The 20,616-nt window shown below is 42.0% G+C and overlaps 1 protein-coding gene across 1 annotated transcript; it reads right to left on the bottom strand.

The window, feature by feature from the left end:
* Nucleotides 1–705: 705 nt before the first annotated feature.
* On the bottom strand, nt 706–9,793 carry LOC133832332 (F-box/LRR-repeat protein 4-like). Its single transcript, XM_062262692.1, has 4 exons — nt 9,743–9,793; nt 1,613–1,825; nt 1,154–1,396; nt 706–1,005 (listed from the first exon to the last, which is right to left on the bottom strand). The coding sequence occupies exons 1-4, from the start codon at nt 9,791–9,793 to the stop codon at nt 706–708; spliced, it is 807 nt and encodes a 268-aa protein (XP_062118676.1).
* Nucleotides 9,794–20,616: the final 10,823 nt, after the last annotated feature.

The raw sequence follows: 20,616 nt of genomic DNA, 5'->3' as shown, positions 1-20,616 counted from the left end.
CAAACCATGATACAAATAAAGGTAATAATTTGTTTTAAGTGTAAAGAATCTCAATATTGAATTATTTGTTGTTATTATTGTTAACAGTAAATCAGATATCTATATAACTAAAGCATATCCTCCTTTTTTTTTAATTTGTTCCATTTTGGTCATTAATAAAGTTTTGTTTTTTATGTTTATTTTCTTTAAAAAAACACTAAAACCAAAAAACAGGATGGTAAGGACTCCAAGCAAGAAACAAAATGTGTTGCTGCTATTAGAAGCAATCAAAAGGGGGTGACAAATATAATTTTAAAAAATTAATAAAAATGAAGTACTGAGAGTTTAATGAGAACTTGTATATGAGAAAGGACTGAAGATTAAGCAATAGAATTCAATAAAAAGAAAGTGAGATAAAAATAAAATAAGAGTGTACATGCTTTAAATTCATCCTTAAAATACTCACTAGTAGCATCAAAGAAATAAAAGTTAATTAAATCTCGGTACTTCAAAAAGTAACAGATAAGTTTCTTAGTATGAAAGTACCTGATACCCATTCCACTCTGGATTTTGTGAAAGAACCCCTTGAGTTGGGGAAAGCATCATTGGCATAAATGAAACAAGAGAAAACATTCAAATAATCAGAATGAATCAAATGAAAAAATTCACAAAACAAGAGAAAAATATCAAATTATAATATCTAGAATTGTTGTAATTATAAAAACCTTACATTATGACTGCCTTTCTCCATGCCAAGAGCAAACAATACAGCAAAACGAGTATGAACTCAGAATCTAAAGAAAGGGTCTCAAGAGACTTGCAATGTACGCCCACTGCTTCCAGTGAGACATCAGTTATCTTAGCACAAGCAGCAATACCAAGAGCTTTCAATGAATTCCCACAACCAAGAGCTAATTCAACTAAACCCGCATTTGTTAAGGCCTCACAAAATCGCAAATTTAAATCCCCAAGCTGCTTACAAGACTGTCCAACAGCAACTAGACCATGATCTCCAACATAGCAACCCTTAAAGAAAACCATACCAAAATGATATGTCACAAAAACTTGGGGAAAATGAGGTAAACGATGAATATATTTTCATTTATTTTAACAGAAACAGATAAGACCCACATAAAACACTTCAAATTTCAAGTATAGTAGACCAAAAAATCACCTGTAAATCTAAAGCTGTTAAAAATGAGCACTTCTTGGCGAGTGCAATTAAGCCAGAACATGAGACGTTAGAGCACCAGATTAAGCTTAGCTTCTCAAGTTTTGGAAAGCCTTCGCCAAGGGCAATCAACCCAGTATCAGATAAACTACATGACTCAAATCCAACATCTTCAGGCCCATTTTTCTCAGTAGCATATAGTTGAAGAGACGAAACCACATTATTATTATTCCTGCGCCTTCTTCCCTGTCCCCATAATCAAATAATAAACAATAAACTGGGTCATATCGATAAACAAGAACAAGCTTAGCCCGATTGGTACCACATCCGTCCTAATTCAATCCAATCATACGACCCAGAATTAGAGAAAAAAAATTATACGAGGAAGAAACGGGTGAATCACAATCTCGAATCGGGCAGAAACTGAAGGTCAATTACTTTGGGGTAAATAAAATATCTTACGAGCTGAACGGGGAGCGTAATATTCAAGCGCTCATCAATGTGAACATTACGAACATTGAAGAATCGACAGGCAAGGAGCTTGACGAAGAGGTCAGGACTGCCGGCAGCGTTGACCCGGAGCGTGGTGCGGCTGAGGCGCTCTAGGGCTAGCCACCGCTTGCAGACGAGGGAACAGGCGTCACGGCTGGGTTTAGAATCAAGCAGGGTTTTGAGCTTTGGAAATAAAAAAATAGAGGCAAATAAAAAAGTAAAAAGTAGAAGATAATTTGGCTCCAAAATTTTGGTACTGCCAATTTTGGTACGGCCCATTTTTTTTCCCACATGTTATTTTATTATTTGATGTATTATAATACTTTTTCAATACTATTATATTCATGTGTTATGGAAAGGGGTATTTGGTGTAGTGAAAGTTCTGGACATAGTCATTTTCCAGAAAAGTAGCATTTGTAGAAGTAAAAACTTTCATTTCTGAATGACTATAGAAAAGTCCACCTCGAGTACCTTTAGGATAGCCAACAAACATGCAAACTTCAGTTCACGGTTCTAGCTTTCCCTTAATTTTCCTCAGGACGTGAGCGGGACAGCCCCAGATTCTATAATGGCGTAAACTAGGTTCACGACCATTCCAGTGTTCTAAAGGTGTTTTGGGGATTGATTTAGACTGCATGACATTGAGAATGTCATTCGCGGTTTCAATTTCATGTCCCCAGAACGAAGTTGGTAGAGTTGAGTAACTAAGCATGCATCTAACCTTTTCCAATAAAGTTCTGTTCCAGCGTTCCGCTACACCATTTTGTTGCGGAGCACCTGGGGCAGTAAGTTGTGATAAAATCCCAAGTTCAGTTAAATGATCTTGGAACTGCATATCCAAATATTCTCCACCCCTATTAGATCGCAAGATCTTTAACGTTTTACCTAATTGGTTCTGAGCCATTGCTAGGAATTCCTGAAACTTTGAAAATGTTTCTGATTTCCTATGCATTAGGTAAAGACATGAGTATCTAGAGTAATCGTCAATGAAAGTGACGAAATACTCAAAACCACCCCTCGCTTGTACATTCAAAGGTCCACAAACATCTGAATGCACAAGTCCAAGTGGTTCTTTGGCCCTATCACCCTTTACGGAGAATGGACACTTGGTCAGTTTACCTTCTAGACAAGATTCACAGACATGTTATTCACCTAAGGTGAGTTCCCTCAAAAGTCCGTCCTTTGTAAGTCTTTGAATCCTATCATGGACAATGTGACCTAGTCTCAAGTGCCATAAATACGTCATATTATCGTTATCGGTCTTTTGGTGTTTATTGGTCCTAGGTTTAGCTACTTTGAATAAATCATTGTTAAGAGCGACAGGTTCGTTAGGTCGCAGAATATAAAGCTCGTTTTCCTAACATGCAATACACAATTGTGATCCATTGAAGGAAATATATATATTAAAACTTGTAAAAGTCATAACAAATCGTTCTAATTGCAACATGGAAACTGAAATTAAATTTCTAATAAAATTCAGAATAAAAATACATCATTTAAAATTAAGTATTTATTTCCAAACTTCAGACGAGCTATTCCTCTAGCTTAGATCGCAACGAACGCTCCGTTCCCAACTCTAAGCTTTAAGTCGCCTTCGTCAACTTCCTCCCACGATTCAAGAAGCTGTAAAGAGTTGCAAACATGGTTGGTAGATCGAGAATCAATAATCCAAACGGATTTTTCATTCTCTAAAACACATGTCTCTGAGATAAATGAACTATAATCATTACCTTTGTTTTTCGCTGCTAGAAACTTAGGGCAATCTCGTTTCCAATGCCCCTTCTCTTTGCAGTGAAAGCACTTATCTTTACCTTGTTTTTCTTGTTCTTCCCCTTAGGCGTCTGTGCATTTGGTTGTGCACTCGTCTTTGCAGCCTTTGTAGGCTTGGGGTTGTTTATTTGTCCACCTTTCCTCTTGTTTCCAGCTTTCGAAGACGAAGCTGGGTTAGCTTCAGCCTTAGCTGGATCAGAAGCAACATCAGTAGTCTTATTTTCTCCTCCTTTACTAGGTCCACCCATGATAGGTTCAATAAACTGAAACTTGTTCATGAGCTGTGTCAGACCATAGTTAAGTTGATCACGAACGTGCAGACACGGTGCCGTCCGAGAATTCACGGTGCCATCACGTACGTGTGGAGACGGTGTTATCCAAGCATTTATGGTGCTATCACGAGCATTGACGGTGCCATCACGAACGTGTGGACACAATGCTCGTTCTGGGGATTCCTCAATCATGACGAACTCAGAGTTATCACCAATTAACTTTATGTTGATATTCTCCTTCCAATTAAGGAAGTTTTCTTCAGTGAGTTTCTCCATCAAAAGATGAGAAAGGATGGGAGTAGACACTACTTAACTTAAAACTACAAATTTCCAATAAAATATAAATCAATCACATTTGCTCAATAAAACTTCTATTCACACAAATTTCAAGAAATAGCACAACATATACCAAAAATATGTAAGATATGAGAAAAAAATACCAAAAACAATCATATCTCTATTTCTTTTAGGTTTTTAACTAATCTATGACATCCTTGTCCCGGTTGGCAAGAGTAAAAAATACCACTAGTTAAATAGAGTTGTAAACTCGTTTAATAATGGACACCACTATTAACAACCTACTATTCGATCAAAATAAGAAAAAAAAATCTCTTATTTTATGAGCTGGACCCACGTTTCAATAATCATAGATTTAGTCATAGTAGTCACCGTAGGGGTGAGTCTAGTAGAATTTGACCTATAATTATCTATCTAATGAACACTTTCTGTAGGGGGACGAATCAAAGTGCCTCGAGGCCCCATTAAGCTATTGACTATGTTAAACCAACGGTGGAGATCGAATAAAATTCTTAAAATAAGCTCATTGTTAAAATGAAAAATAGTATTTTTATTATTTATTTTTAGAAAATTAATGACTATGGTTCCCCCCCACCCCCCAAAAAAAAAAATTAAACAAATTAAATTTTTTAAAACCAAAGTCCTATAATTTTGTATTAATTCTAAAGTGTCACATTGAAACAAATTCAATTAATTTAGAATTAATTTGTTACTAATCAATATTTAGGTTTAACTAATATAATGAACCTATACAATTAAGTCCAACTCAGGTAAACGGGCCTTAACAATTGGGCTTGTATGGAGGAGGGATGGGTCTAGTATGTCGTTCCCACTACAAAGGCCCCATTTCTTCCATACAAGGTCCAAAAGACAGGAATTTAAACCTTCGTTTTATTAATTATTATTAATTGATTAGGCCCACTATAGTCATGCAAAGCAAATTGGCCTTCACAAGTAGAATCACCCACAAAAGAAGAATTTAAACTTTACATTTTCTAATGGACCCAAATAAAATCTATCATTTTATGAATATTTTATTTGGCAAAATCCATATATCTAATAAATATATGGGCCACTATATGCATCTAAGCCCAATTGCAAAAATATCACATATAGTGCAAACAGACATGTTATAATTGGATGAGCCTAATCATGTTACTATACGAGAAATTCTATGAATTTATGCAAAAATATCACAATTTATTTTATTTGCAAAAATACCACAATTAATTATCTAGAATTTATCAAAAAATTCGAATTAATTTAATTTTTACAAAAATAAGTCAATTTAAATGAAATTTATCAACAATTAACAATAGTTAATTTAAATTTCATTTATCAACAATCAACTTTGTTTAGGTTAATTTGAAAAAAAATATTAATTTAATTTAAATAGGATTTATCAACAATTAACCAAAGTTAATTTAAATCCCATTTATAAAACAAATATTTTATTAATTGGTTGAAAAAAATGATATTTTTTAAAATATAACCAATTTAAATTTCAAAATCAATAACTAAACTGTTTTTCAAAAAATCTTGTGTTGTTACAACTATTAGCTAATATTTTAACAATTTTAAAAAATAAAATATAAATAGTTATAACAACCTTAAAATATCTTAAAACAGTTAATCAAATTCAAATATCCATAAAAATATCTAACTAACAATATTCAAATTTCAAATAATTTAAATATTAAAAACTATAGAATAAAAATATATTTATATTTTCAAATAAAGATTTAATAAAAAAATCAAGAATTTAAATGAAAATATCTTAAATATCTGATATCATAATTCTAATATTTTAATATATTAAAAGATTTAAAATTAAGTTGTTAGTCAATTTTTAAATTTGAATTTGAATCTTTGTAGAAAATATCTAATTATTTAAATCTCAACTAACAAAATTATCTTATTTAAAAAAAACAATCTTAAATACAAAATCAAAATTGATATTTTTGGCTTTGATTATAAATAATATATTTCCACAATTTTAATTTTCTTTAATTTAAAAAAAATTAATTTTTTTTGGATGAACAGTACAACGAGGGTACTGTTCATCACGTGCTGGTGGCTGGTGCGCATGCACATGGCAAACTGTGCAAATTTTTTTCGAAAATTTTTTTGCGCAATTTTTCAAGCGAAAACTATTTTCTAATTAATTTTTAACATGTTTTACTCAAAATAAAGCATATATAAAAATTAATAGCATAGAAAACACAACAAATTAACCTAAAAAAAATTGCTAAAATTCACATAAAATCAACATGCTTCATAAAACACATGAAAACCATCCAATTAATCAAACACATAAAATAATCTAATTTTAAACATGTTCATGCATGAAAATAAAGATTAACAAAGGCTCTCAGGCCAATTGTTGGGAAAACTTTATACATGATCTTTATTTATTTTCACGTAGATCTAATATTAAACAAATTAATATGAGATAACCTAGAACATGTTTCTAAAATTGAATTTGTTGACGCGGTTCTTCGCCAACAGGTAATTAAGAGAAGAAGAGAAAGGGATTAGTGCTAAAGGTGAACCGAAATAGATATATGATCTTAGAGGATGAACGAGGTGACTCAAGACACGGTTTTTAAGTGGTTCGAAGGTTAAAATCCTTCTACTCCACTAGTCAATATTATTGATCTATACTGAGTATTTGATTACAAAGTATTTCTTACAAGAGATTATTTTTCCAACCCCTATCAACTCCCAGGGTCTCCATATTTATAGGAGAAGGCACCTGGAAGTTGGTAGGGAGGTCATCCCGTGACCTTCTTACTTGTCGTATCAATTCTGTGACATTCATGATTAATTCCTAAACCTGACACATAAGTGTGGTCAAATCAATAGGTAAGGAAGTAATGGGCCGCACGGCCCAACCTAGTCGTGGGTGTCTGAACATGCACGTTCCTGCTGTGTGTCCGAGAAGTCAGGGGGATATCAGACACGTGATGCCTGATATATGCACGTTTACCTTGCGTGTGTTGACTTTACAAAGGGTCACAGCCTCCATATGAAGCTCGTATCACGAGCTTCATGCTTAGCTCGCTCTTCGGCCTTTGGAATCCCTGCCCCGGCCTTGGACGGTGAAGGCGAGCTCTTGCTCGAGCTAAGAAGGCATGACACTACGACAGAAGCTCCGGTCCTGGGGATGAACATGAGGTAATCATGGTTAGGCCGCAGCTCGGCTTGCTAATCAGCCCGTGGGAAAATTAGGGCGTACATCTGCCCCCCAAGCTCCTGCTCGTGGTATATTTCGTTGTATATAAGACCATAGTAGGGGCTTTTAGACTTCCCCATGAACTTTTCATATTCCAATTTTTACGCAGGCGCCTGATAAGTGGAACATCGTGGGTGGTGACGGTATGTCTTACGAGAACCGCATTTAATGGCCTAGCCTATGCCCAGCCGTCGTTTCGTATTTCGAGTGGAGGGCCTCGGATCCCTCATCAGGGCCATCCAATGGCCCTCTACACGTGATCCTTTACGCATATAAAAAGAGGTGGCCACCCTACGCATGGGCCACCCTTTCATTCGAAAATTTTCAAGCTTCAAACTCCTCTTCTTCTTCTCTTTTATTTTCAGAAGAACAAACCCTCTACTCTGTTACTGCCATTTTCAGCGTTCAAGAAGCTTAGGCGCACGGATTTCTTCAAGCCAATACACCGACGAAGCTTTCACCAAGGCGACACCTCCGTCCACTCCCCAGCCACACATTGTAAGTTTCCTGACCATGTGCTTTTTGAAAATATATGCCACTGTAGCATAGGTAAAAAAATTTACTGTAGCCGCATGCAAGGGTTTACTGGGTTTTGTGGGTATGGAAGGTAAAAGCCCTTTTTAGGTTAGGGCATCTTTGCTGTAGGAAACCATTTTAGAGTATGGGTTTCAGGATGCTTTTTCTGGGGAAAATTTTCTGGGTAGGAGTTTTGGGAATCTCGGGTGCAAAACCGGGTAGCTTAGGGAACACGCCTCACAGGCGGTTTTGCAATTTTCTGCCTACTGAAATTTTCCCTCCAAGGCAAATTCCATCCTGACCCTCCTGACACACGAATCCCGAGTAATCGGGGATCGGTTGGGAGCACAGGCGCATGTTCATCGAACCGCGTGGTCCCACTCTCCACGGGTTAGGCTTACCTCAGCTCGTGCAAATAATAATTGCTTTTTCCTCATGCTTGGGTCGCCTTTTCTGAAATGTTTCCTTTTGTTTGTTAGACGACCAGATGGCTCCAAAGAGGAATCTCCCACAGAAGAATGTCAGCAGCTCGGCCTCCCAGCACGACAAAGGAAAGGCGGCGATGCCGAGCTCCCCGATCCCCCGCTTCGGGCCGACAGTGGAGAAAGAGGTCGAGGTGGCACCCGACGCATTCTTTGAGGTGGAGAGGATCGTCTCAAAGATCACCGACCAGGCGAAGATTAACAAAATCTTCCTTTCCCACAACATCGCCCTGGGGAAAGCATCCATAGTGGCCCGACCTGCCTCAGAGGGCGAGCGAAGCTGTGCGCCACTCAAGGAGTCGTTCGCGGCCTGGAGCGGTGAACATTTTAAGGCAGGGGCCTTCCTTCCACTGGATCAGTACTTTGCTGATTTCCTCAACTACGTGGGGTTGGCCCCATTTCAGCTCCCCCCCAACTCCTACCGCCTGCTGGCAGGGTTGAGGTATTTGTTCCAGAAGCACGAGTGGGAGGTCCCCACTCCTGCAGACATTTTATATTTCTTCTACCTCAAAGCCAGCCCGGACCAGCAGGGGCTAGGCGACAGGTTTTACTATCTAACCCGGTTTCCCAATACGGCGGTGGTCATCGAGCTGCCCAGCCATCCTAATGACTTTAAGGACCAGTTCTTCATGTCAATTGGTTTCCGGAATTGCGAGCACCACTACTTCACTCGTCCTCGTAAGTTTTTCCCGACCTTAGCTCGCACTTTAAGTGTTATTTTAGCTCCTCCCGCACCCCATTCTGACTCAGACTAATCTTGCAGCCATCTTCGCAAGGACAGAGAAATCTGTGACCCTCGGGGCTCAATATGAAACGCTGGCGGGCTTGCCCCCCAGTGAAAAGGATTATCGCGTGCTCATGAAGAACGAGACGATGGTGTTCTGCAAACTAATTTTTCCAAATCAGACCCTGAACCTAAAGAGGCCCCGGGGGCTGCCCCCAGCTCGTGACACCAGACCTATCAACGTGGAGGAGGTCGCGGGAGATGAAGATGAGGAGGACGAGGGCGGCGAAGTTCCGCTCGTGAGGAACAGGAAGAGGACCTTGGAAGTCGCCCAGAGGATGGGCGAGGAGTGGATCCAATCCGGAGCAGCTGCGGGTCCTTCTGGCCAAGGTAACCCTTACATGTTTAGGAATCTAGATAGGGCCACTGCAGACCCCCGGCTGGCTAGGTTCAATCCTAGGCAGCTCGTCCATCGTCACCGAAGCGATCCGGACCTGAACACACTCCTGCTCCATTGTGTCGACCGGCTCGTGCTGGATCACCAAAAGAGCCGACCTAGGGGTACCGTAGTAGTAGACAACACCCTATCCTTTAGGTCGATCCTATTCGAGGAGTATGGGACCAACCTCCGCACATGGCCATCACTCCAGAGGGGTATCTTAGCTCCGGGGCTTAGGCAGTATGTAGGAGAATCTAGCCCTGAGCCAGAACTAGACCCAGAACTTGCGCCAGTTCGGGAAGTAATCGTCTTAGGTTCTTCCAGCTCGGGGGGTAGGGCTCCCTTAGTAATCGCATACTTTTTACCTTTAACCCTTTGTCTTTGTCTCTGTATGGTTGCTGACTTGTACTAACCATGTTTTTGTTTTGACAGAAGAGATGTCTCAGCTTGAGGAGAGCTTGCGAGGTGCAATCATCGGGGGAAACCCCTCAGCCGGGCCAAGACTGAAAAGGCTCCGGGGGTCCAAGAACGCCGCTGGGGCCTCGACCAAGTCTCCGGCAAAGGAGAAGGAGAAAACCCCGGCAGCCCAGGACATGGGAGCGATTCTTCCTGCCGCAGGAGCAGGCCAAATGCCTCCACCACCTCTGCGAGCTCCAGTCGCCACTCAGGATGTAGGAACAGAGCTCGGGACTCCGGCCGTGGTGGCCTCCGACGTACGCATCCCAGTTAATCCCCAGGACCTGGAGAAGATCCCAGAGGCCTTCCGGGGAACGGTGTATGAGTCGGCGAACTACGCCGTCAGCCATATATATAAGTTCACTGAGAAGGAGCTCCGGGCCATTGAGACAATGAGCCCGGTTGGCGTAATGGAGTCTTCAATGAGCATGACCCTAACGGTAAGTTGACCTGTTTTCTTTTAAAGCTTTTACCCTTACACTTTGCCCTATTTTTCCTCTGAGGCAATTTATCTTTCATTTCTCGCAGGGCGTCGTCGCTCTTCACCGGAGCATCATCAGGGCCAAAACTCAGCTCGAGGATATGAGGGCCGAGCACCAGGCCTCTCTTCAGGAGGCTAAGGCAACTGAAGATGCCTTGGCGACCTCGAAGGCCGAGTTGGAGAAGACCCTCTCAAAGGTCCAAGAGCTCGAGACCTCCCTTGCCACCTCGCGGACAGACCTCGAGGCTGCGAAGACTGAGATCCAGGCCGCCCAGGCCGCCCTGGAGGCCGAATGGACCACTTCGGAGCAGTCCATGGAAGATCTGTTCTATCACTGCTGGGCTTACAATCCGGAGGCTGAATTTTCCTTCATGTCACCGAGTCTTTGGTCCCACTTGTTGGTGAAGTTCCAAGCTCGCCTTGAGAAAGAGGCGCCGCCTTCGGAGACTGGGGAAGCCTCTGGCGCTGCGGAGCAGGGTGAGACAGCAACTTCCCGGGGGCCATCTGGTGGAGCTTAGGGCGTTTTTCTCTGTTGCCTTCGAATATTTTCAAGTATATTTTTTTTTGTAACCTTTGCATGAGGTGTTTTCACCTAGAGACAATTTGCTTTGACGTTTTTAATTTACGCTTTTTTATGCCTTTAAGCATTTCAGTTATAATTTATTGAAAAACCTAGTTCGCGTTAACTTTTATCCATATCTCGAGCTCTTTAAGAAGAACGACGATCAATAGATTTAAATCAACTTCTAAGTTTTATGACCCGGTTAAAACCAGGAACTTAATTTGAAAACTTAGTTCGTGTTAACTTTTATCCATATCTCGAGCTCTTTAAGAAGAACGACGATCAATAGATTTAAATCAACTTCTAAGTTTTATGACCCGGTTAAAACCAGGAACTTAATTTGAAAACTTAGTTCGTGTTAACTTTTATCCATATCTCGAGCTCTTTAAGAAGAACAACGATCAATATATTTAAATCAACTTCTAAGTTTTATGACCCGGTTAAAACCAGGATAGGACTTAGTTAGCGTTAACCCTTATCAATATCTTGCGTTTTTAAGCAAACAATGGTCAACCGATAAGAATCAACATCTAAGTCGTTAAGGAGACCTGGTTATATCCAGGTACCATATGCCCCCCAAGTAAGTGGGAAAGGGTCTTTCGTGGTTACTTTAAGATTGCACTTGCAAATACGCGTAAAAAGCTGATTTTCATTAATACATAAAAAGTGGCCTTCTAGGCCTTACAAGTGGATCATTGATAATATCTCTTTAAGTGGATGGCGTTCCAAGTCCGCGGGACCGCCCCTCCATCAAGTCGGGCTAACTTATAAGTTCCCTCCTTGATGACTTCGATGACCTGGTATGGTCCTTCCCAGCTCGGTCCCAAAACTCCGTCTTTGGGATCTTTTCCGGCGAGGAAAACTCTCCTTAAGACCAGGTCGCCTACGCTAAAGGCGCGTTTTTTAACCTTGGTGTTGAAGTAGCGGGTGATTTTCTGCTGATAATGGGCGAGTTGGAGTTGCGAATCCTCTCGCCTTTCCTCAACCAGATCGAGGGAATGGCACAGGAGCTCATGGTTTCAATCTGGGTCGTAAGATTGGACTCTATGCGAAAGAACCTTTATCTCCACGGGGAGGACTGCCTCACTCCCAAAGGTTAGAGAAAAGGGAGTATGACCCGTAGGAGTCCGATGCGAGGTCCGGTATGCCCATAGGAGCTGGGGGAGCTGTTCTGGCTAGACCCCCTTCGCTTCGTCTAATCTTTTCTTGAGGCTCGCCTTTAGGGTCTTGTTGACAGCTTCGACCTGGCCATTAGCTTGAGGATAGGCCATGGAGGAGAAACTTTTCTGAATCCCATGTCTTTCACAGAACTCAGTGAACAGGTCCCTGTCGAACTGAGTGCCGTTATCGGAGACGATCTTCCTGGGCAGGCCGAAGTGACAGATGATGCTTTTTACCACGAAGTCAAGCACCTTTTTGGACGTTATCGTTGCCAACGGCTCTGCCTCCACCCACTTAGTAAAGTAGTCGATGGCTACTACAGCGTAACAGACCCCGCCTTTTCCAGTGGGGAAGGCGCCAACCAAGTCTATCCCCCAAACGGCAAACGGCCATGGGGACGAGATCATCTTCAGCTCGACTGGAGGAGCTCGGGCAACGGCAGCGAATCGCTGGCACTTGTCGCACTTCTTCACGTACGAGATCGAGTCTTTGGATAGAGTTGGCCAGTAATACCCCTTGCTAAGGACCTTTAAGGCCAAGCTCTGCCCCCCGGTGTGGTCTCTGAAGAATCCTTCGTGAACTTCCTGCAGGATGGCCTTTGCTTCACTTGGAAGAACACATCGGAGGAGAGGTAGGGAATGCCCATGCCGGTACAACACCCCATCGACCAGCGTATATCTCGGAGCTTGATATAGGATTCGCCGTGCATCGTTACATCCTTCACGCAGCTTGCCCTCAACGAGATATTCAAGAATGGGGGTCATCCAGGTCGCTCTGGCATCGACCATCTCGACCTCCGCTCGGTCTCCTTCTATACTCGGTTTTTCCAAGAATTCTATTGGCACCAACCCCAAGGTCTCCGTCTCTCCCGAGGTGGCGAGCTTGGCGAGAGCATCTGCATTAGCGTTCTGTTCTCGAGGTATCTGTTCAATCTTCTAGGGCTTGAGCTCGTGCCCCGCCGTGGCATCCACCAGCTGGTCAATCCGTGGCAATGGAAAACAATCCTTGGGGCAAGCTTTATTCAGGTTGGAGAAGTCGATGCAGGTTCGCCATTTCCCATTGGGCTTTGGAACTAGCACGGGGTTGGCGACCCAAATTGGAAACTTGGCTTCTCGGATAAAGCCACATTTTTTGAGCCGGGCTACTTCTTCTTCTAGGGCTTCAGTCCAGGTTGTTCCTAAACGTCTTTACTTCTGAGACTTGGCAGGAATGCTCTTATCCAGATGCAGCGTGTGCATGATGACACTCGGGCTAATCCCCACCATGTCCTCGTGGGACCAGGCAAATACGTCTAAGTTGGCCCGCAGAAACGTAGTCAGCTCTGCCTTCCTCTTGTCGCAGAGGTTTTTCCCGAGCCTGACCGTCCGTGACAGATTCTGTGGATCAAGGTTCACCTCCTCGAGCTCCTCAATAGCCTGGAGCTCGGATCTGTCTTCGCCTATTCGGGGGTCAATATCTTCGCTTAAAGCGACATTTCCCCCTTTGGCGTTTTGAGGTTTTTCAATCTCAGGGTCCGCCGAGGGCTCCTGAGATTCCTCTCCACTCAGAATGGCCATAGCCAGCTGCCCGGGTTTAGATTTTCCCTTCATGGAAATGCTATAGCATTCCCTGGCAGCGAGCTAATCGCCCTGGATAGTGCAGATTCTTGTTGAAGTAGGGAAATTCATGGCGAGGTGTCGAATGGAAGTGATAGCCTCGAAAGCTATGAGCGTAGGTCGGCCCAGAATGGCGTTGTAAGCAGCGGAGCAATCTATGACCACGAACTCGAGTAGTTTGGATACTGTCCGAGATTCTTCTCCTAGGGTGATCACCAGCTCGATCGTCCCTATCGCTGTTGATCCTTCATCCGAGAAACCATACAGCATCATGGAGGTTGCCTTTAGATCGGCGACAGTCAAACCCATCTTTTCTAAGGTGGATCGGAATAGGAGGTTCACCGAACTCCAGTTGTCTATTAGTACCCTCTTCACTCTCCGGTTGGCGAGCTGGACTGCTACAACCAAGGGGTCATTGTGAGGGAACTGGACATGGCCTGCATCTTCCTCTGTAAAAATGATTGGTTGCCTCTCCAATCGCTGCTGCTTTGACTGACGCTGCTCCGGGATGAACTCCACTCCGTTATGAGCCTTTAGTTCATTCACGTATCTCTTCTGGGCACCTCTGCTTGTGCCAGCCATGTGCGGACCTCCAGAGATGGTGGATATCTCTCCTCCGACCACGGGAGGGGGGACGTCCTGATCTACCCGCGACCCGGGCTGACTGGCTGGGGCTTCTAGAGCAGGTCGACCTGCTGGAACCCTGTCCCGCGAGTATTGAGCCAAGGGGCCGGCTCGGATGAGAGTCTCGATCTCATCTTTTAAATGCCTACAATCGTCGGTATTGTGGCCCACATCGTTATGAAAACAGAAAAATTTGGAAGTGTCTCTCATTCCCTTGGGGTGCTTCAATGGCTCAGGCCTCTTCCAGGGGACCCGAGTAGAGTTGGCCAAAAAGATACTCTCTCTGGAATGGGTGAGCTCAGTATACGTCGTGAAAATGGGCTTAAACTTATCTACGGACTTATTCTTCTTTTGGCCGTGCTGACTATTTTTGCCATTGCCCCTTCTTTTGCCTCCATCGGGCTGGTTACTCTGCGCGACATTTGGGGTCGCTGCCACGATCTCCATCCCTACTCCCGTGGGCTGATCGGGAACCTGGCTGGTTCCCGCAGCTGAGGCTTCGCTTCTTCCAAGTTTATCCATTCTTGGGCCCTGTTAAGGAATTCGTTGACCGAGCAGACTCCCTTCCTCTGGATATCCTTCCATAGGTCTCCTCCGACAAGGATTCCAGTTCTCATGGCCATGAGCTTGGAGCTATCATCCGCGTCCCTAGCCCGAGCAGCAACGTTCGCGAATCTGCTCAGGTAGGCCTTCAGAGTCTCACCGGGCTGCTGTCTCACGTTAGCCAGGGAGTCGGCCTGGACACGGGCGGCCTGGGAGGCTCGGAAGGCCCTTTTGAAGTCGGCTGAGAAGGTTTTCCAGAAACTGATTGACTATCTTTTACTTTGCTTGAACCACTGTCTGGCAGGTCCAGTCAGTGTGGAGGGGAAGATCAAGCATCTCAGCTTCGAGCCAATGTTATGGGCCATCATTAGGGTGTTGAACATCCCTAAATGGTCTGACGGGTCTCCGTCCCCGTTGAACTTTGACAAGTGAGGCATACGGAAACTATCAAGAATCCTTGAATCCTTTGTGTCGCAGAGTATTATCAAGAAACTGAACCGATCTTCTATTTTCTTTACAGTCTTCCAATGTATCCTTAGAATCACCTAGACTAGTGTGGGCAATTCTCAACACATGAGATAGATTTAGAGAGAAGAAGAGAAAATAACAAAGAGGCTTAGAAAAATGACTTGTATTTAGAGAGAATCTAAAACTATCAGAAAACCAGTGATTAAACTTATCCGTCATCTCAGAAATCTTAACTTATGACTTCTCTCTAAGCACTCCTTTTATAGACTCAATTAGGCCATTTAATTTAATTAAAAAATCAATAAAATAATAGCCATTTTAAAGCCCTAGGTAGAAATTATCATGGGCTTTAGGCCCGTGAAATTTTTCATTTGATTATAAGTCCATTGGACTTAAAATCAAGGCCTGCATTATTTTCTATTGATTTAATTAATTAAATAATTATTTAAATCCTTTATCAAATTAATTATTTATAATTTGAACCTTGATTTAAACGTTTTTATTAATTTAGATACCAATTTATCTTAATTAATAAATCTGCCCTAATTTATCTTTTCTTCTCAAAATTACATAACTATGTGAAACTATCCAAAATTGACCTGGTCAACTTTGATAATTCTAATTGATAATTAAATCAATTAATTGAGACTATCTAAATGATTTTATCCAAGGTACATTGGGGACCATGGGCCTATGAAATCAAGCTCCAATAAGTAATCATAAGTCTAACAAATAAATTTACTAACTTATTAATTCCTCGTGACTCCACTGTAGACTCGGAATTGCACTCTTGAATTCATAAAACGCTCTATAACAAATATAAATACACTATTAATTATCTATTGTTACAACCACAATTGTCACTCAATCCTCTATAGACAGTCTACAATGAGATAGGACTAAAATATCATTTTACCCCTCATTGTATTTTATCCTTAAAACACTTAGTTCCTTGTAAATGATATTTCAGTAAACTAATTTAATTACTAAAATGAGATCTCTATCATTTAATACCTTGAGCCAAACTAAAAGGAAACCATCGTTTCACTTCATCAGAAGCTATAGATGTTCATATCTATGATTAACACTCCCACTCAATTATACTACCGAGTTCCCAAGATGTAAGCATGGGCTAGTTCGTAGGGTAAGCTAGTAACGAACAAGTCAAAGAACTCAAATAATACAATCAGTTAGAATACTAACCACTGATAATTGAGATTGAATTGATCTATGGTCAACTATATGATATGACTAGAATAGATAATAACTGTATGTTTACTTATCTTATCAACTGTCAATATCGGTCCTGTCCGATGTAACAAATACATCCGATCTTATCTACTTTGCTAATATTCTGGAAAGAACATAACACTGCAATGTGTAAGTAGATCATATCGTAGATTAGCAAGTCAGTGTAAATCCTGTACACTGACTTATTTTGAATATATAATCATATTTATATTCCACTGTGATTACGTCACTATTAATAAGATTAGCTATGTGCTCGGGATTTAATAGAAGTTTATATTAAACAAATAATCATGAAAATAAAACATGTGAGCAAAGTGATTGACCAAGTCAAAAAAAGATTTCTATTCTTTTATTGATAATAAAATGAGATTACAAAAAATTTGGGTTTTAATTAGGGCATAAAGCCCCAACAGAACCCTCCAAAGGCAGTCGCCTCAGTTCATCCTAGTCGACGGAGTTTTATACGGAAGGGGGTACTCAATGCCACTCCTAAGGTGTGTTTCAAAAGAAAAGGCTAAAGAATTAATGCGGGAAGTCCACGAAGGTTTTTGCGGAGATCATGTTGGGGGCAGAGTTTATCAAAAAAGATCTTAAGGCAAGGATAATTCTAGCCAACAATGAATGAAGACTCTACAGATTTTTTTCGAAAGTGCGACAAGTGCCAAAGATTTTTCGAGATACCACGAACAACCCCTAATGAGCTAAAACAGATGCAAAGCCTGTGGCCATTCGCAGTGTGGGGAATAGACTTGATTGGGTCACTGCCCATGGGAAAAGGCAATGTCAAGTATGCTGTGGTTGCTGTTGACTATTTCACGAAGTGGACTGAAGCTGAACCACTTACAATAATAACGACCAAGAAAGTTCTCAATTTTGTGGTCAAGAACATCGTGTGTTGCTATGGGCTACCAAGGAAGATTGTTTCAGATAATGGCACACAGTTCGATAGTGATATGTTCACTGATTTTTGAGAAAGGCATGGGATTATGAAGAGTTTTTCTTCAGTAGCTCATCCATAGGCAAACAGACAGGTTGAAGCTGTCAACACGACACTGAAGGATACTCTGAAGAAAAGGCTTGAAGAAGTGAAGGGGGCATGGCCAAAACAGTTACTTGAAGTCCTTTGGCCGTATTGAACATCCCACCGAACAGCAACATGCCATACTCCATTTTCCTTGGCCTATGGGTATGAGGCTATGTTTCCTGTTGAATTAGATCCGCCATCGCACTGAAGGTTGGCATACGATCAAGACGTTAATAGTCAGTTATTGATGGAATCTCTTGATTTGGTCGATGAAAGGCGCGAGCAATCTCAACTCAGAGTAGCAGCTTACCAACAAAAGGTCGCTCAGTATTTCAACTCTAAAGTACGCGAAAGAAAGTTTAATGTGGGAGATTTGGCACTTAGAAGAGTTTTCCTCAACACCCGCGATCAAGCTGCTGGAGTGCTTGGACCCAACTGGGAAGGGCCATAGCGAATCGAAGAAGTTCTAAATCCAAGCACTTATAAACTTGCTCGCTTAAATGGAGATCTCGTTCCTCGCTATTGGAATGGAGAACACCTGCGCAAGTATTATCAACAAACAATTCTTTCTAAAGAATTGACTTGTATTAATTTCACTTTTTACAAGTTTATGAACAAGGGTTAGTCAATCATATGACTGATCGCTTATAAGTGTAAGATCAAATTTTTGATCACTCGTATAGACATGATTGTGCATTCACTATGACAAATAAAAGAAACTGTGTGTAGCCAGTTATTCTTGCCAATCATTGTATTTATTACAAGTATTTTCTCATTACGTGTGTTGTTTTGCTCTATTATTATTTCTATAAGTATTTATATCGAGCAATAATGTTCGAACATGTCTTGGTCAAGGTAAGTGACCGAGGACCTTAAGCTCCTCAATCACTTGGGGGGCATATAAGGTATCAAGCAAGCAAATCATATCAATAAGTATATGTAAACACACGAGCAAAATAAGGGAAAGCATGCTACAGTACTTAGAGTATTTTTCAAAATTTTGTTAAATCAAATCAAAGTGCTAAGCTAAGTTCGATCATGCAAACATATGTTATAATAAAGTGCAAATATTATAATGTCAAAAGTAAAATCCTTTTCACCGCGAGTAGTTTATGCTAGGATGAAATTGTTAATTAAAAGAAAAAGCTGCCTGTGCAGCAAAAAAAAATGTCTTGACATCACGAACCAAGGTTCGTGTGTCCCAAGTTACAAGTTGAAATAAATACAGGTAAAAATTTATGAAGCAGCTGAAGTATCCTGAGGCTCTTGTGGCTGCTGGTCGACGGTGGCCCCAACATCTTCATTGATGCCCTCAATGCCCGTTGCCAAAGATATCTTAGGGGATCCCTAAGCCCACTCCTCCTCTTCCAGCTGAGCAACACAATTCGCCAACTCAGCATCCCTTATAGGGTTTGGTAAGTAGGTGAAGTCCGCCTTGGGATTGCTCTTCCAGAACATGTAGAAGCACTGGAACACCCCTCCCTTGTACTTCTCCATGTTGTGAGCATTGGTCTCCCCGAGGTCGGCAACCTTTTTGTGGCTGATTTCCAACTCCACTTGACATTTGTGGGCTTCTCGGTAGTTTATCAGTGAGGCTTCCTTATACTTATCTTTGGAGGCAGTGATTTTGGCAACAGAGTCCTCCTTCTTCTTCAGCTCCTCCTCAAGTTTGGCGATCTTAGCCTCAGCTATTCGCAACTCCTCAGCATGCTTAGCCTCGACCATCTTGTGTTGTTTGGCAAGCCCTCCCTCGACCGCCTTGATTTCTTCAGCATGCTTGGCGACCACCTCCTCCGAGCGGCGCCAACTGGTACTCACAGTTAGAATCCCTTACGATCAGAGAAAAAAAATAAAAAGTTGTTATTATCAATAAGAGGGATAGGTAATCAAAACACAGTGAAAGCGACAACTTATAATGAGTAGTTCGTTCAGCCCGCGATTAAGAAGCTGGTCGACCGGCATGGTAGGGACATTGCTGAAGGATTCCAAACTACGCCGGTGTCTAGACAGTTTCTTCAGCCTGTCACTGGCCGAGGTGCAGGCGGAGTTCAGAGTAACCTCGACCTGAGTTTTATCTGGCTGAGTAGTAGGGCTGGGGTTGGTGGCAGCTGGAGGGTTCTGGTCTGTGGGATCTGGAGGATTTTGGTCGGCAGAACCTGGAGGAGGAGTCGTCTCTTTCGAAGGAGTTGGTGTAGGAGGGTCCTCCGTCAGAGCTCTTTTTGCAGATGGGTCACTACAACCTTCTCCGGGCTGGCACCGGTTTGATTTCTTCCTGCTTGTAGGAGTGGTGGTAGTAGGGTTGGTGTATAAATTGAACGCTTTCTTGACAGGCATGTCTGCAAAAAAGAAGCATACGATCAGTCAGGGTAAGTTGTCATACAAAATATACAAGGAAATGGAGAGAAAGAAATTATAAGTAAAATACCCGAGCTACAACTACTGGTCGTCACATTATCTATTGTAATACTGCTACACTCACTCTCTGCCATGAAGAAGTCTGAATCTAAACTAGTCACGTATTTAAAGTTTCCGTCCCCATCAAATAAATGATAGGGAATGGGCAAACAGTCTAAAAGTGAGAAGTCAACACCGTTCTCATCCGAGGACTCAAGTATAGGCTCTGGGTGCTCAGAAAGCTTCTACTTGCCTTTTCCCTATTGAGCAGGGGCAGCAGCTGCTCGCAGAGTGCTGGAGGGTTTTCTGATGGTCACTCCCGTAGCCCTCCTCCTTGGGGGTTGTGACACATCCTAGTTTTGCTTAGGAACTTCTCCCCCAGTTGCACTTCCCGCTGTCAATTCCCTCACCTCCTGGTGAGGTGCAAGAAGGCCGACCAGCGTTAAGTTATTCTTCATGACCAACACTTTGACACTATTTTCAATATTTGTCACTGGCCAGGGTTGCTTCTCGTATTCCCATGTCTGGAGTGGGGACTGGTCGATGCCATAGACCCGAATGACACCGAATTTCTAAAATGCAAATAGGAAAGCTAACAGAAAACAAACGACCAGTAAGTAAATGAGTTACCTCCTTCAGTGAAGGCCAGGTTGTGGGCGACCAGGTCTGGTGTTAAAAAT

This window comes from Humulus lupulus, chromosome 1 (assembly GCF_963169125.1).
Source record: "Humulus lupulus chromosome 1, drHumLupu1.1, whole genome shotgun sequence".
Taxonomy (NCBI): Eukaryota; Viridiplantae; Streptophyta; class Magnoliopsida; order Rosales; family Cannabaceae; genus Humulus; species Humulus lupulus.
Note: the sequence above shows the minus strand (reverse complement) of the source record. Positions and strands in the feature narration are given on the sequence as shown.

Coding starts and splice junctions, on each gene's coding strand:
- LOC133832332 (XM_062262692.1), bottom strand. CDS start 9,793: ATGGTTAGTACAAGTCAGCAACCATACAGAGACAAAGACAAAGGGTTA. Junction 1,826..9,742: donor ACAAAGACAAAGGGTTAAAG/GTAAAAAGTATG, acceptor TTATTTCCAAAG/CTCAAAACCCTGCTTGATTC. Junction 1,397..1,612: donor TTACGCTCCCCGTTCAGCTC/GTAAGATATTTT, acceptor TTATGGGGACAG/GGAAGAAGGCGCAGGAATAA.